Source organism: Cetorhinus maximus, chromosome 7 (assembly GCF_964194155.1).
Source record: "Cetorhinus maximus chromosome 7, sCetMax3.hap1.1, whole genome shotgun sequence".
Lineage (NCBI taxonomy): Eukaryota > Metazoa > Chordata > Chondrichthyes > Lamniformes > Cetorhinidae > Cetorhinus > Cetorhinus maximus.
The window spans coordinates 17,175,777-17,191,636 of record NC_135885.1 but is presented as its reverse complement, the minus strand read 5'-3'; the positions used below and the strand labels follow the sequence as shown (position 1 = coordinate 17,191,636).

Sequence of the window (15,860 nt, the reverse complement as noted above, 5' to 3'; positions counted from 1 at the left end):
CTCCTGTTGGCCTCCTACCCTCCCTGGGAGCAAATGGTTCTGATCACATTGACCCTACCTTGTTCCTCCGTCCCCTTCACAGAATCGCAGAATCACAGAATCTTTACAGTGCCGAAGGAGGCCATTCGGCCCATCGAGTCTGCACTGGCTCTCTGAAAGACCATTCTACTCAGTCCCACTCTGCTGCCTGATCCCCGTAACCTTGCACATTCTCTCTTCTCAGCTAGCGACCCAATTCCCCTTCGAATACCTTGATCGAACCTGCCTCCACCACCCTCTCGGGAAGTTTGCTCCAGACTCCAACCGGCCTCTGGGTGAAAAAAATTTTCCCTCACCCCACTTTTACTCCTTTTGCCCGTCATTTTGAATCGGTGCCCTCTGGTTCCAGATGCTCCGTTGAACTCCATTCAAACCTCAACTCTATTCAAAATTGATATCGGGCTGCAAGATGAGTCTGGGGAGGGCTTCCTGCTGTTTCTTGCGCTTTGCCCTGTTGGTAAGGCTAATATCAACAGTCGCCCGCTAACCGTCAGACCAACTTGTTAGGTTTTTCTTTACACGTTCACGGGATGCGGGCATCACCGGCGAGGCCAATGTTCATTGCCCATCTCTCATTGCCCTTGAGAAGCTGCCGGTGAGCCTCTGTCTTGAGCTGCTGCGGCCTGTGCGGGGTTAATACTTGACTTTTCTGCAGCAGTTTGGTACAACCGAGAGGCTTGCTCGGCCATTTCAGAGGGGAGTTGTAACAGTCAACCACATCCCTGTGGGTCTGGAGTCACACACGTAGGCCAGGCCAGGTCAGGATGGTAGATTTCCTTCGCTGGAGGGCGTTAGTGAACCAGATGGGTTTTTATAACAACCCAGTAGTTGATTAATAATCACAGCTAGTACTTTATTCCAGATGTATTAATTAATGAATTGAATTTAAATTCCCCCAACTGCCATGGTGGGATTTGAACTCACGTCCCTGGTGTAACAGTCCAGGCCTCTGCGTTAATTGCCCAATAACATTACCATTATGCTACTGATCCCTTCCAGCAAGCCTTAGGTGTTCGCGTGAAATTCCAACGATTACTATTTTAAAGCGGGGGCTGGCCTGTTATTGGCTCCCCCACCCCCACCCCCGCCCCCGCCCCCACCCCCACCCCCACCCCCACTCCCAATCCCACCCCCACCCCCACCCCCACCCCCACCCCCGCCCCCACCCCCACCCCCACCCCCACCCCCACCCCCACTCCCACCCCCACCCCCACTCCCATCCCCACCCCCGCCCCCGCCCCCGCCCCGCCCCCACCCCCACCCCCACTCCCACCCCCACTCCCACCCCCACCCCCACCCCCACCCCCACCCCCGACTTAAATGCACTGAGTCACATTGGAATCCACTAACTTTCAGAATCCAACCTGGGATTATTATGGGGAGGAAGCCGTTACCTTGGCAGGGTTGCCAACTCTGGCCGGGGAGATTCCTGGAGGATTTATCCGGGGCCCTTTTACCTGCACGCCCCTCTGCTCCATCCCTGTTATGTCGCTTCTACAACTAAGACATGAATGTGTTCAAAGAGAACGGAAACAAGGCGCAAGAGTTTTTAATGCTTTTTTTTTTTCTCTTGCCAGGTTTTCTTCACAGCAGTGACCAGGGGATTAACATTTAATTCCTGGTGTCACCAGGGCAGGTCCTGCGGGGTTGCCAACCCCAGGCCTTGGCCAATAATCGACGTTGAATGAATTTTAATTGCTTCGCTGATGAATGGTGCAAGAATTCCCCTCTGTGTACAATGTGTTTCTTTAATTCTTTCCTCGCTAAGGACGTGTTTGTTTCCATCCTGCAGGCTTTCACCATCCTTTGCGACCTGCTGCTGGTTTTCAGTCACGAGGTCCTGTCCAGTGGCTCCGAAAAGGCTGAGCCATTTGCGTATGTCCCAGACTCGTCCCTGCAGTCGGAGCTGGTGACCTTCGTCCTGGACCATGTTTTCATCGCCCGAGACACTGAGCTCATCGACAAAGGTAAGCAGGAGCGGGGTTAACTGGATTGTGCCTCGGAGGAGCCGGCGCAGACTTGATGGGCCGAATGGCCTCTTTCTGTGCTGTACTGTTCTCTATGCTTCTGTTCAGTGATGGGATTCAGATCTTCTGGACTTTGACAGAGCAGGGGGGGCGGTTGGTTCTTGTGCACTTTGATCTATTTTCATCACTTGCTGCTTTGGCACTGTGGAAACATTGGGCACAGTTAAACAAATCTCTCTCCCTCTCCTGAAGTTGCTGATTTCTTCCTGGGCTTCTCAATGCCTTGAGCACCAGCCCTCCTCTGGTGCCGCGTTCAAATTGCCAATGCCGTGTGAGCCCAGGCAGCAGGCGATTTTCCACAGAGGGCACTGGCTACCCCAGCTCTCGTCTGGTGTTAGGAATATAGGAACAAAGGGAGCGGGAGTAGGCCATTCAGCCCATCGAGCCTGCCCTGCCATTCAGTATGATCATGGCTGATCACCACTTCAATGCCCTTTGCCCCACACATAATCCCCATATCCTATTGGCATTTAGAAATCTGTCAATCCCTGCTTTAAACATACTCAATGGCTGAGCTTCCATGGCCCTCTGGGGTAGAGAATTCCAAAGATTCACAACCTTCGGAGTAAAGAAATTTCTTCTCCTCTCGGTTCTAATTGGCTTCCCCTTTATTTTGAAATTGTGTCCCCTGGTTCTAGACTCCACAACCAGGGGAAACATCTTACCTGCATCTACTCTGTCTGTCGTTTTAATTATTTTGTAGGTTTCAATGAGGTCACCTCTCGTGCTTTGAAACTCTAGAGAATACAGGCCCAGTTTCCCCAAACTCTCTTCATAAGACAGTTCCGCTATCCCAGGAACAAGTCTGGTGAACCTTCGTTGCACTCCCTCTATGGCAATAATGTCCTTTCTGAGATAATGGGACAAAAATTGCACACAGTACTCCAGGTGTGATCTAACCAAGCTCCTATACAATTGAAACAAGACTTCACTACTCCTGTACTCAAATCCTCTTGCGATAAAGGCTAACATTTCATTAGCCTTCATAATTGCCTGCTGCATCTGCATGTTAGCTTTCAGTGACTTATGGACAAGGACACCCTTTGTACATCTACACTTTCTAATCTCTTACCATTTAGGAAATACACTGTTCATCTGTTCCTTCTACCAAAGTGGATAACCTCACATTTTTCCACATTATATTCCATCTGCCATGTTCTTGCCCACTCACTAAGTCTGTCCAAATCCTCTTGTAGCCGCTTTACATCTTCCGCACAACACACATTCCTGTCTAGCTTTGTATCATCTGCGAACTTAGAAATATTACATTTGGTCCCCACATCCAAATCATTGATATATACTGTGAACAGCTGGGGCCCAAGTACTGATCCTTGCAGTACCCCACTCGTCTCAGCCTGCCAATGTGAGAATAACTCATTTATTCCTACTGTCTGTTTTCTGCCTGTTAGCCAATCCTTAATCCACATCACTATATTGCCTCCTATCTCATGTGCTTTAATTTTGCTAACCAACCTCCTGTGGGGGACTTTATCAAAAGCCTTCTGAAAATCCAACTATACAACGTCCATTGACTCTCCTTTATCAATTTTGTTAGCAACATTCACAAAAAAGCTCCAAGTTTGTTAAACATGATTTCCCATTCGCAATTCCACACTATGCCCAATCGGATCATTCTTATCCAAGTATCCATTTATCACATCCTTTTAATAGATCCTAGCATTTTCCCTACTACTGATGTAAGGCTAACAGGTCTGTAGTTCCCTGTTTTCTCTCTCCCTCCCTTCTTAAATAGTGGGGTGACATTTGCTACTTTCCAATCTTCAGGAACCATTCCAGAATCTATAGAATTTTGGAAAATGATCACCAATACATCCACTGTCTCCATAGCTACCTCTTCCAACACATTGGGATGCAGAATATCAGGGCACAGAGACTTACCAACCTTCAGTCCCATTAATTTCTCCAATACAACCTTCTTATTTATACTAATTTCCTTCAATTCCTCATTCTCCCTAGTCCCTTGGATCTCTAAATCTGGGAAATTTCCTGTATCTTCCTCAGTGAAAACAGGCATTAAGTAATCATTTAGCTTCTCTGCCATTTCTCTATTTCCTCATTATAAATTCTCCTGACTCTGTCTGTAATGGACCCACATTTGTCTTAGTCAAATGTTTCCTTTTTACATACCTAGAGAAGCTTTTACAGTCCATTTTTATGTTTCTTGCTCATTTACATTCATGTTCTTTCTCCCTTTCTTTATCAGTTTGGTCCTCCTTTGCTCTATTCTAAAAAACTCCCAATCCTCAGGTTTACTACTACTTCTGGCAACTTTATAGGCCTTTTCTTTTAATCTTATACAATCCTTAACTTTCTTTGTTAGCCACTAACTTTTGTTTTTGGATTCTTGAAGGAAGATATAATTGCTGTAAACTATGTAACAATTATTTAAGGACTGTCCATTGCCTATGTACAGTCATACCTTTCAATGTATTTTCCCACTCCACCTCAGCCAATTTTCCCCTCATACCTTCATAATTTCCTTTGTTCAAATTAAATATCCTGGTTTCAGATTGAACTACCTCACTTTCAAACATAATCTAGAATTCTAATCATATTATGGTCACTCATCCCTAAAGGTTCTTTGACAACAAGATTAATAATTAGCCTTTTTCATTACATGATACTAGATCTAGAATAGCCTGTTCTCTAGTCGGTTCCTCAACATACTGCATTAGAAAACCATCCCTAACACACTCCAGAAACTCACCCTTCACAGCATTTGTGCTTATTTAGTTTACCCGGTCTATATGTAGATTGTCACCCATGATTACTGTATTACCCACGCTACACGCTTCTCTAATCTCCTGATTAATACCATGCCTCACACGACCACCACTGGTGGCCTATAAACAACTCCTACCAATGTTTTGTGTCCCTTGCTGTTTCTTAGCTCCACCCAAACAGATTCCACATTTTGTCCTTCTGATCTGAGATCCTCGCTTACTGATTTACTGATCCCATCCCTTATTATCAGCGCAACACCACCTCCTTGGCCTTTTTTGCCTGTCCTTCCTGAATGTTGAATATCCTTGAATATTCAGTTCCCAGTCTTGGTCACTGTGCAGCCATGTTTCCATAATGGCAATTAGATCCTACCCATTTACCTCTATTTGTGCCTTTAGATCATCTACTTATTGCGAATGCTGTGCGCATTCAGGTAGAGTGCCCTTTAACTTTACCTTTTTAACATTATTCTGCATTCTAAGCCTAGTTGATGCTCGCCTTCATTTCGCCTGCTTTCTAAATTCACTTGCTACTTTTCTACTCCCAGTTACCAGCTTTATATCCTTCCAATGGGAGCTACCTCTCAGGTTCCCACCCCACTGACAAGCTAGTTTAAACCCTCCCCAACAGCACCAGCAAATCTCCCTGCGAGGATTGTCCTGTTTCTCGGTCAAGGTGTTGCTGACTCCTCCATTTTAAGGATAACACTTTCACAGCCTTAGAAGATTAAATATAAAGGTATAAACGCAAAGTGTGTCCTCTCATTGTTTAGAACTATGGGTTAAAACCATGGTTGAGCACCGTGAATTGCAAGTTTCATTGGTGGATATAGAAAGGAAAAAAGTTTCATTGCTGTACACTGTATATACCAAAATTTAGGTTCTGATTAAATGATTTACTCACTTAGATAAAAAAGAACATTGAAATATCATCATAAGATGGTTGCAAAACAGAAGGGTGCCATTTGGCCCGTTGTTTTCATGCTGGCTCTCTGCAAGAGCAACTCCACTATTCTCCCATTACCCTGTAATCTGTTCTGAAGAAGAGTCATATGGACTCGAAACATCAACGCGGTTTCTATCTCCACAGATGCTTCCAGATCAGCTGACACCTTCCAGCACTTTCTGCTTTTATTACCCTGGACATCTTTTCTATTTGTGTGTGTGCAGTTTGTCCGATAGCCACCAGATGGCAATCACACTCCATAACCAATTTATTTTGGTCTCTTTTGAGTAAGGGTGAAGCTTGATTGACAATTTGTCTTTCCACATGAGGGGGCTAGGGAGGTCACTTTGGGTGATTTGGGCCATTGCAAAAGTTTAGTGTGGAGGCTCCCAATTTTTCTGACTCTTGAGCTTTTTAAAAAAAAAATCATATAGTGGTTTTTTTATTCAAGCAACATTCACAGCCCAAAGGCTGAATTGGAGTGTGACTTACATCAAGAAATTCATACGAAGACTAAAGTAATCAAGTTAAGAACATGGAAACATGTGACAACGATGTAATAAAAATAGACAAACAAATTTAGGACGTGACAGCGAAGTGGTGGATGGAATATTAGAAGGAATTTTGAATTAAAATTATATTAGAATTACAAATCAATATGCCATTCCTACATTACAGGCACTGAAGTACACAGGATACCACACAGGGTATTCCACACAGGGTTCCACACTGGGTTCCACACAGGGTTCCACACTGGGTTCCACACTGGGTTCCACACTGGGTTCCACACTGGGTATCGCACAGAGTTCCTCACAGGGTACCACACAGGGTACCACACAGGGTTCCACACAGGGTACCACACTGGGTTCCACACTGGGTTCCACACAGTGGAGCCACACAGGGTTCCACACTGGGTTCCACACAGGGTACCACACAGGGTACCACACAGGGTACCACACTGGGTTCCACACTGGGTTCCACACAGTGGAGCCACACAGGGTTCCACACTGGGTTCCACACAGGGTACCACACAGGGTTCCACACAGGGTACCACACTGGGTTCCACACTGGGTTCCACACTGGGTTCCACACAGGGTACCACACAGGGTACCACACTGGGTATCGCACAGAGTTCCACACAGGGTACCACACTGGGTACCACACAGGGTATCGCACAGGGTACCACACAGGGTATCGCACAGGGTACCACACAGGGTACCGCACAGGGTACCACACAGGGTACCGCACAGGGTATCGCACAGGGTACCACACTGGGTTCCACACTGGGTACCACACAGGGTACCACACAGGGTACCACACTGGGTTCCACACTGGGTTCCACACAGGGTACCACATAGGGTATCGCACAGGGTACCACACAGGGTATCGCACAGGGTACCGCACAGGGTACCACACAGGGTATCGCACAGGGTACCACACAGGGTATCGCACAGGGTATCGCACAGGGTACCGCACAGGGTACCACACAGGGTATCGCACAGGGTACCACACAGGGTATCGCACAGGGTACCACACAGGGTACCACACAGGGTACCACACAGGCTACCACACAGGGTACCACATAGGGTACCACACAGGGTATCGCACAGGGTACCACACAGGGTACCACACTGGGTTCCACACTGGGTATCGCACAGAGTTCCACACAGGGTACCACACTGGGTACCATACAGGGTACCACACTGGGTATCGCACAGGGTACCACATAGGCTACCGCACAGGGTACCACACAGGGTACCACACAGGGTATCGCACAGGGTACCACACAGGGTACTACATAGGCTACCACACAGGGTACCACACAGTGTACCACACTGGGTTCCACACTGGGTATCGCACAGAGTTCCACACAGGGTACCACACAGGGTACCGCACAGGGTACCGCACAGGGTACCGCACAGGGTACCGCACAGGCTACCACAGGGCACTGCACAGGGTACCATGCAGGCACAGCATATTCAACCAAGGGATGGATATATCTTCTGCAGCTCCTCCGAGCTTTCAAAATTCCTATCTGACTCAAAAAACAAACCTCTGCAAGTTACTGAGATAACTGAGCCCTGTGCATCCAGTTTAACTCCATTTTGCATTTGTTCCGCTTGATTTTAATTCTTTATGCAGTTTTCAGAAGAAATGGAAATTTACAAAATCAGTCTGAGGCATGTCCCTGCCTCCCAATGCAGGGTTTAACCAACCAGAAGTGCAGGGGTTTGATGGGCATGCAGTAAGGCCAATGAAATGTCCCTGTCATCCCCATGTGCTGACATGAGACTAGTAACGAAGATGACAAAATAATTTGCAATTAAAGCAGAAACTGGATGACTTTTTACTCATTCATTCATGGGATGTGGGCAGAATACCTTTTTTTTTAAAAAGCTTAGTTTTATTTATAATTAAGAAAATTAGACTCTCCCATTCTACATTTACTGAATTAGTACCAGAGATGTAGAATTTCAGACTGTAGAATGTGGGGAGATTAGATAAATTGGGACTGTTCTCCTTAGAGGAGAGAAGGTTAAGAGAAAATTTAATAGTGGGGTACAAAATCATGAATGCTTTTAATGGAGTAAATAAAGATAAATTGTTACCAGTGACAGAGGGGAGTTTATGGCTGGGCAGCATGGTCTAAAAACTAGAACTAGACCTTTCAGGAGTGAAATTGGGAAATACTTCTACATGCAAAGGGTGTTAGAAGTTCAGAATCCTCTTCCGCAAATTCAATTGACACTGGATCAATGGTTATTTTTAAATCTGAGATTCCCTCTCTCTTCAGGTACCAAGCCCTAAGAGGGCATTGGCGACCATGGACCTCCATGTTAATCTTGCTCTGGAGGCGGTTGGTGGTACATTCATTCAGTTAGCGAGGCTCTTTAGAAAGATCGTTCTTCATCTACTCCGACCTCTTTTACCATTGGCCTTTCCCATCAGAATCAGACTTTCTAAATCACGATTTCTTATTACGTGTCCAAGAAATTCTACCTGTCTCTTCCTGACCTTGGTCAGCAAAGTTCTTTATGTCTCAGATTTTACTAGTAAGCAAAAATCTTCCAACGTTAATAAGGGATATGGGGTGAAACGTGGAGTCACGCCACAGATCATCCATGAGTGAAGGAACTGCCTCAAGGAGCTATATGGCCTTCGCCTGTTCCTATATTCCTAAGGGTCAATAACCAGAGGACACATTTGAGGTGACTGGCAAAACATCTAGAGGCAACATGAGGAAACATTTCTTTACACAGTGAGTCGTTGTGATTTGGAAGGCACTGGCCGAAATGGCAGTGGAAGCAGATGCAATAGTAGTTCCCCGAAAGGGAGTTGGACAAACACTTGAAGGGGAAATAAAAAAATACAGGGGCTGTGAGGAAACAGCAATGTAGTGGGGTCAATTGGATAATTCTAGCAAAGGGCTGACACAGACACAATGGGCTGAGTGGCCTCCTCTGTTGCTGCGACATTCCATGGTTCTATGGCTGGTGTAGCCTTGTGAAGTGGAAAAGGGGTTTGTGCCAGCGATGGGGAAGCCTATCATAGACCTTGATTAATCCATCTCTGTGCAGGAACCTTGTACATCATAAGCAAATCGCTTGTGCATTTGCCGTTGGTCAGTCGATGAATGTAAGAAAGAACTCGCAACCTCTTTAACAGCTCAGCAAGTCTCAAATTGATTCACTTTAGGGCGGTGTTTCTCAAACATTCTCACCCATGGACCACGTGAGGTAGGGTGAAGGACCCTGCAGGGCACCCGAGGCTCCTACCCCACCAGCGTTCACTTACCACCACAAAAAACTCTCATCAGAATTAATGGGAACTTGTGGATACTATAAATATCTCACTGCTTTTTCACTATTAAATATAAAAAATTTATGTGTATTATTTTTTAAATTAAATATCGTAAGTAAATTATTAATTCATGCCAGAAAGAAAAAATGTAGGGACTTTCACATTATGAACATTAATAATACAAAAGAGCACTTTTGTTTGTATAACACTAATATGTGTTATAAAATAATCATAATCACCCTTCTTCTGAGAAACTAATACTTATTAGGATTATATTCGCTGGAGTTCAGAAGAATGAAGGGGGATCTCATAGAAACCTATAAAATTCTAACAGGATTAGACAGGGTAGATGCAGGAAGGATGTTCCCGATGGTGGAGGAGTCCAGAACCAGGGGTCACCGTCTGAGGATATGGGGTAGACCATTTAGGACTGAGATGAGGAGAAATTTCTTCACCCAGAGGGTGGTGAGCCTGTGGAATTCGCTACCACAGAAAGTAGTTGAGGCCAAAACATTGTATGTTTTTAAGAAGGAGTTAGATATAGCTCTAGGGGCGAAAGGGGTCAAAGGGTAAGGTGAGAAAGCGGGAGCAGGCTATTGAGTTGGATGATCAGCCATGATCATAATGAATGGTGGAGCAGGCCCGAAGGGCCGAATGGCCTACTCCTGCTCCTAGTTTCTATGTTTCTGTCTTGCATCAATATTAATCAAACAAAGTCAACAAGAAAATAAATCTTCCTTATAAACTATGGGGCCTGCTCGCCGACGTGTAAAATGACGCGGGATGATGTCGGGCGGAACCCCCAACATCATCCCGCCCCATTTAAATTTTCAGGAAGGCGGGGTCACAGCCAAATCAGCTGCGGGCCCACCGACCTGTCAATGGCCAATTGAGGTCATTGACAGGATCATTAAAACAATTAAAGGACCTGCCCGTCCAACCTTAAGGTTGGCGGGCAGGCCAGGAGCCCCGGCGGCAAATAGAATAAACATGAAACCTCATCCACCAGCGGGATGAGGTTTCATGTAGGGATTTAAAAAGTGTAATAAAGTTTTTGTGAAACTTATTAACATGTCCCATCTCGTGTGACATTGTCACATGAGGGGGACATGTTAAGGATTTTTTTTTTCTATTTTTAATGTTTGAACAACTTTCAGCGATCTCCCTGAGGCAGCACTTAGCCTACAGTGAAATTCCTTTTAATAAAGGATACAGTATGAAGTAAGTTATCCTTATGTGTACACACTGGTAGTGATTGCTGCTGGCACTTATAGGGACATATATGTCCCTATAGGACATAGGACATGTATGTTATGTTAGAGCTGGAAACCTGTAAACAGACATCGCTGGCGTTGGCAGAATTCTTTTGCCTCATTTTGTTTTTGGGTCCAGGATGTTGCAATATGTGGAAGATGAATATAAACTGATAACATAATAAAACACACGATGATGGTGTTGTGCTGGGAGAATTGGAAGTGATATTAGGCTCCCTCTTTTCCTGGTGATTTTATTTTGTGACTAACGTGTGAATTACACGTTCTAATGGAATCTTCCTTTGTGGAGGTTTTACTTCACTTAATATAAACTATTAATAGAGAACTGCTCGCAGAAACTTTAATAAAACACAGCTCAGACAAATTGAGAAAGTTAAAAAAAATTCTCCACTTATTAAAGAGACGGAATTTTTTATATACATCAAAGTAGAAAATGTTGCAAACAACAGTTTTAACATCTTGTAGGTTGAGGGTTACAGTCTCAGGGAATCTAAAACCAGGGACTATAAATAATGATAAGTCGCTGATAAATCCAGTTAAGAATGCAGGAGAAGTTTCTCTACCCAGAGAGTGGCTGGCATATGGAACTTGCTACCACCCGGAGTGGTTGAGACAAACAACGCAGATAGATGCGCGATGGCGTCGGGCACTCTCGCAATATTTCGGTCGGCGGGTGCATGCGGGAATCGGCAGCCGACAATTAGCAGGCCTGTTAAGGCCATTAAAGTTCTAATTGAATGAAATCTTTCACTGCCTGTCCAACCTTCCGGTTGGCGGGCAGGTGAAAAGGCCAAGCGGCCTTTGCAATTTTTGCGAAACCTCATTCACGGGCGGGATGAGGTTTCGATCAGTGACTTAAAAAAGAATAAAAAATTTTCCAAACTAATCTCGAACGTGTCCCTGCTGAAGTGACAGAGCCACATGAGGGGACGTGCTATTAACATTTTTAACTTCTTTATTTTTTTATTTTCAAAATTCTTCAGCCTCAGGGAGCTTTTACTGCACGCACCTGGGCGCATGGGCACATGTCCACGCTCGTGCTTCTCCCGCCTCCCCTCACCCCGGCAGCGCTGCAGGGCGCATTTCACACTGCCTGGCTGTTAACTAGCCAGCTAGCGTGAAATCCATGCTGGGGCTCGATCGCGGGTGCTGGTCAGCTTTGTGGCAGCCCCTGGGCCGCGCCCGCCCGACGAGGGCAAAGTCCTGCCCGAGGTTAGGTACGCGTGGGAGAAAGGAATAGAAGGGTGTGCTGGCGTAGTTAGACGAAGTAAGGTGGGAGGAAGCTCATGAAGTGCATTCACCAGCTGGGCCTGTCTCTGGGCTGTAGATTCCAGGAAACTTTATGAATGAGCTAGGATAAGCAAAGGCTGTGACGAATCTTGATTTAAACATGGGGAGGATGGAGGAGGAGGAGCAGTGGACAGGACATTGTATTTTGAGCCAAGTTCAAAGTGTTATTGATAAAATGGAGAGTGAAGGGGAGAAGAGAAATGTTGCATTGAAAATGCATTTTTGAGACTTGAGATAGCTCCAATATCACACATTGGACAATAAACTTATTAACACCATTCAGACTTCTCACCCTCACCGCCTTCATTTTGTTACAGATGACGAACGCAAAGTAGGCAAATTACACAAGAGGAGAAATCTTCTTGCTGCTTTCTGTAAGCTAATAGTGTTCAGCGTGGTGGAGATGGATGTGGCTGCTGACATCTTCAAACAGTACATCAAGGTAAAGATTTCGTATCTCAGGTATTATTTTTCTTTATTATTCGTTCTCGTCGTGTGGGCGTCACTGGCCAGGCCAGCATTTATTGCCCATCCCTCAGTGCCCTCGAGCAGGTGATGGTGGACTGCCTACAGGTGGGTGTTGTGCCACTTTCAGAGCCACATGTAGGACAGAGCGTGACCTTAAACAGTCAGTGGAGCAGGAAGACAAGGCTTCAACGCTGCAGAGCTTAGCTTACGCGCTGAAGTCTTGGAGTGATGGATGTTGAAGGCACAACCTCCTGACTCAAGGACGAGGGTGCTACCACTCAGCCAAATTGGCATCTGCTGAATGCTCTTAAATATACATAGATGTAGAGATATTGCAGTCTGGACTAGAATAGAAATCTATGCGAATGCTATGAATTTAATGAGTCAGCATATTAAAACTTAAAAGAAAATTAAATATAACTCCGGATAACCGCCTGTTTTTATTCATTTGTAGTCCTATAGTTTTATTTTTAAAAAATTATTCTCTTATGGGATGTGGGCATCGCTGGCAAGGCCAGCATTTATTGCCCATCCCTAACTGCCCTTGAATTGGGTGGCTAGCTAGGCCATTTCAGATGGCAGTTAAGAGCCAATCATATTGATGTGGGACTGGAATCACTTGTAGGCCAGACCGATTGAGGATGGCAGATTTCCTTCCCTAAAGGGCATTAGTGAACCAGATGGGTTTTTACAACAATTGATGGTAGCTTCATGGTCACCGTAACTGAGGCTGGCTTCCAATTCCTGATTTTATTAATTGAATTTAAATTCCACCAGCTGCCGTGGTGGGATTTGAACCCATGTCCTCAGAACATTAGCCTGGGCCTCTGGATTATGGCTAGTCCAGTGACAGTAGCACTATTTAATTCCCTCTCCCACGTCTCCCAGAAAATGCCACTGGTTTGGTACAGTTCCGCAGGTGTCCTAATTTTCTTTTGTATACCTCATACTCTGGATGTGGGCATCACTGGCAAGGTCAGCCTTTATTATCCGCCCTTCAAAAAGTGGTGGTGGGCCGCTTTCTTGAGCCACTGCAGTCCCTGTGGTGAAGTTGCTCCTGAGAAACTGGTGGGTGGAGGACTCCAGGAGTCTAACCCATTCACAACAAAGGAAAATATTTTCTTGGTTTCATCTGAGGAAGTTGTGTTTTAATCTCACACCTCATCAGAATTTTCAAGGTAGCTTCTGATCATTTTCTTTTTTCACCACTTCGGCTTGAAGCTAGGAGCTTCAAAATCGTACTTGCAAGATAGACGGAGCAGTAAATGGGAGAGCAGCAAATTACAGAGCTTGCTTCCATAGCCTCCTCTGTTGTATGGAATGTCCCAATTCCCATAACCGGGGTTGTAACAGACAGTGGGAAACTATCCCAATCCCGATAATAAACTTGACTAGCACCAGGGGGAAAAAGCAAGATTTCAGGACATTTTGTTTGCGAATCTCCTCAGGACAGACAACTGTGTTTTTCAGCATCTGATAGAAGAGAGGAAAAGTATCTACTTTTTTTTTTTTGCTCTTTATTTATTCTGATCTTTAACAAGTTGAGGGATAGTCATGCTCGGAAATTGAAAACATTTCCATCTTGGGCATAAGGTTTCATAATACTTATAAGTTTGGATATGGGAAAAGGAGGAGGCCATTCAGCCCCTCGATCCTGCTCTGCTCTTCAATTGAATCGGGGTTGGTCTGCGCCTCCGCTCCATGTCCCTTGAAATCTTCACCCAACAAATATCTATTTCAGTCTTGAAAGTTCCAAATTGACCAATCTCCAAGATCGTTTGGGGGATAGAATTCCAGATTCCTACTTTGTGGAACAAAAGTTCTTCCTGATTTTGTCCCTGAATGACCTGGCTCTAATTTTAAAGATTGTTCTAGATTCCCTCATTGGAGGAGGCCATTTCTCTGTGTCTACCTGATTGAATCCTTTTTGCATTTTAACACCTGGATTAGGGGAGGCGGTGGTGTAGCGGTATTGTCACTGGACCAGTAATCTGGACACCCAGGACAATGCTCTGGGGACCCAGGTTTGAATCCCACCTCGGTAGATAGTGAAATTTGGATTCAATACAAAAAAAAAATCTGGAATGAAAAGTCTGACGATGACCACAAAACCATTTTCGTAAAAACCCATTTGGTTCACTAATGCACTTTAGGGAAGGAAATCTGCTGTCCTTACCTGGTCTGGCCTACATGTGACTCCAGACCCACAGCAATGCGGTTGACTCTTAAGTGCCCTCCGAAATGGCTCAGCAAGCCACTCAGTTCTCAAGGGCAATTAGGGATGGGCAATAAATGCTGGCCCACATCCCATGAATGAATAAAAAAACAATTAGATCGCCCATCAATCTTTTACACCTAATGGAATGTAAGCCAGGTTTGTGCAGGCTGTCCTCATAATTTAACCCACTTAACCCCGGCCTTGTTCTGTCTTCGTGGTCAGAATACCCTCTCAAGCGTGGCACCCAAAGCTGGACACAGTCTTCCAAATGGGGTCTGACCAAAGCTCTGTACAGTTGAAGAATAGCTCCTTCCTGTTTGTCTTCCAGCCCCCTTGAAGTAAAGGAGATATTAAATGATTCGATTTGAAAGCAGCCCACTTGTGATGTAACACAATTCGATTCTGAGTAAACTTCCCTCTATCCTGCCCAGTAATACACCTCAGGGCTAACTTCCGGAGAGCATTCCCTACTGCACGGCTTTGTGCTGTTTCTTCCTCCTCCTGCTTAGCTGCCTTCCCTGTGGCACCTCTGGAGTTTGATAACCAATTTAGTGCCAATTTGTACTAAATTAGGAGTAGCTGGCCACTTGGAAACAGATTGATGCTGTCCAGAATCATTTCATTTAAGGCCTCACAGTTCAGTGCAGAGATGAGGCTTTCATCTTATTAGTCCAGGCTGAATTCAAGTGGGTGTTTTAATTTGATATCACTGTCAATAAAGAAAAAAGCAAACGAGCCTTATACTCGTGTATGACACTTTACTGACAAAATATGTACCTGTTTCTCACCAGTATTACATCGACTACGGAGACATCATTAAAGAAACACTCAGCAGGACGAGGCAGATTGATAAAATTCAGTGTGCAAAGACCTTGATCCAGAGCTTGAAGCAGGTAAATATCCCTCATGAATTTATCTGTAGAATACAGGGGGCTCCAACCTCAAGGACCACTGTAGAATACAGGGGGCTCCAGCCTCAAGGACCACTGCAACAAGTTTAGTGCTGAGACCAATCCCTAGCTACAACATATCCTCGATCTTAATATCCCTGTC

General features: G+C 45.2%; 1 protein-coding gene across 1 annotated transcript in view; it reads left to right on the top strand.

Moving 5' to 3' along the window:
- The window catches only part of LOC144682610 (cohesin subunit SA-2-like), a 123,114-nt gene that overhangs the window by 89,446 nt on the left and 17,808 nt on the right, over positions 1-15,860 (top strand). The window contains exons 25-27 of the mRNA XM_078545103.1: positions 1,832-2,006; positions 12,439-12,563; positions 15,599-15,700. Of these exons, the coding sequence (XP_078401229.1) occupies positions 1,832-2,006; positions 12,439-12,563; positions 15,599-15,700 (402 nt within the window). The remainder of the gene's footprint in view (positions 1-1,831; positions 2,007-12,438; positions 12,564-15,598; positions 15,701-15,860) is intronic.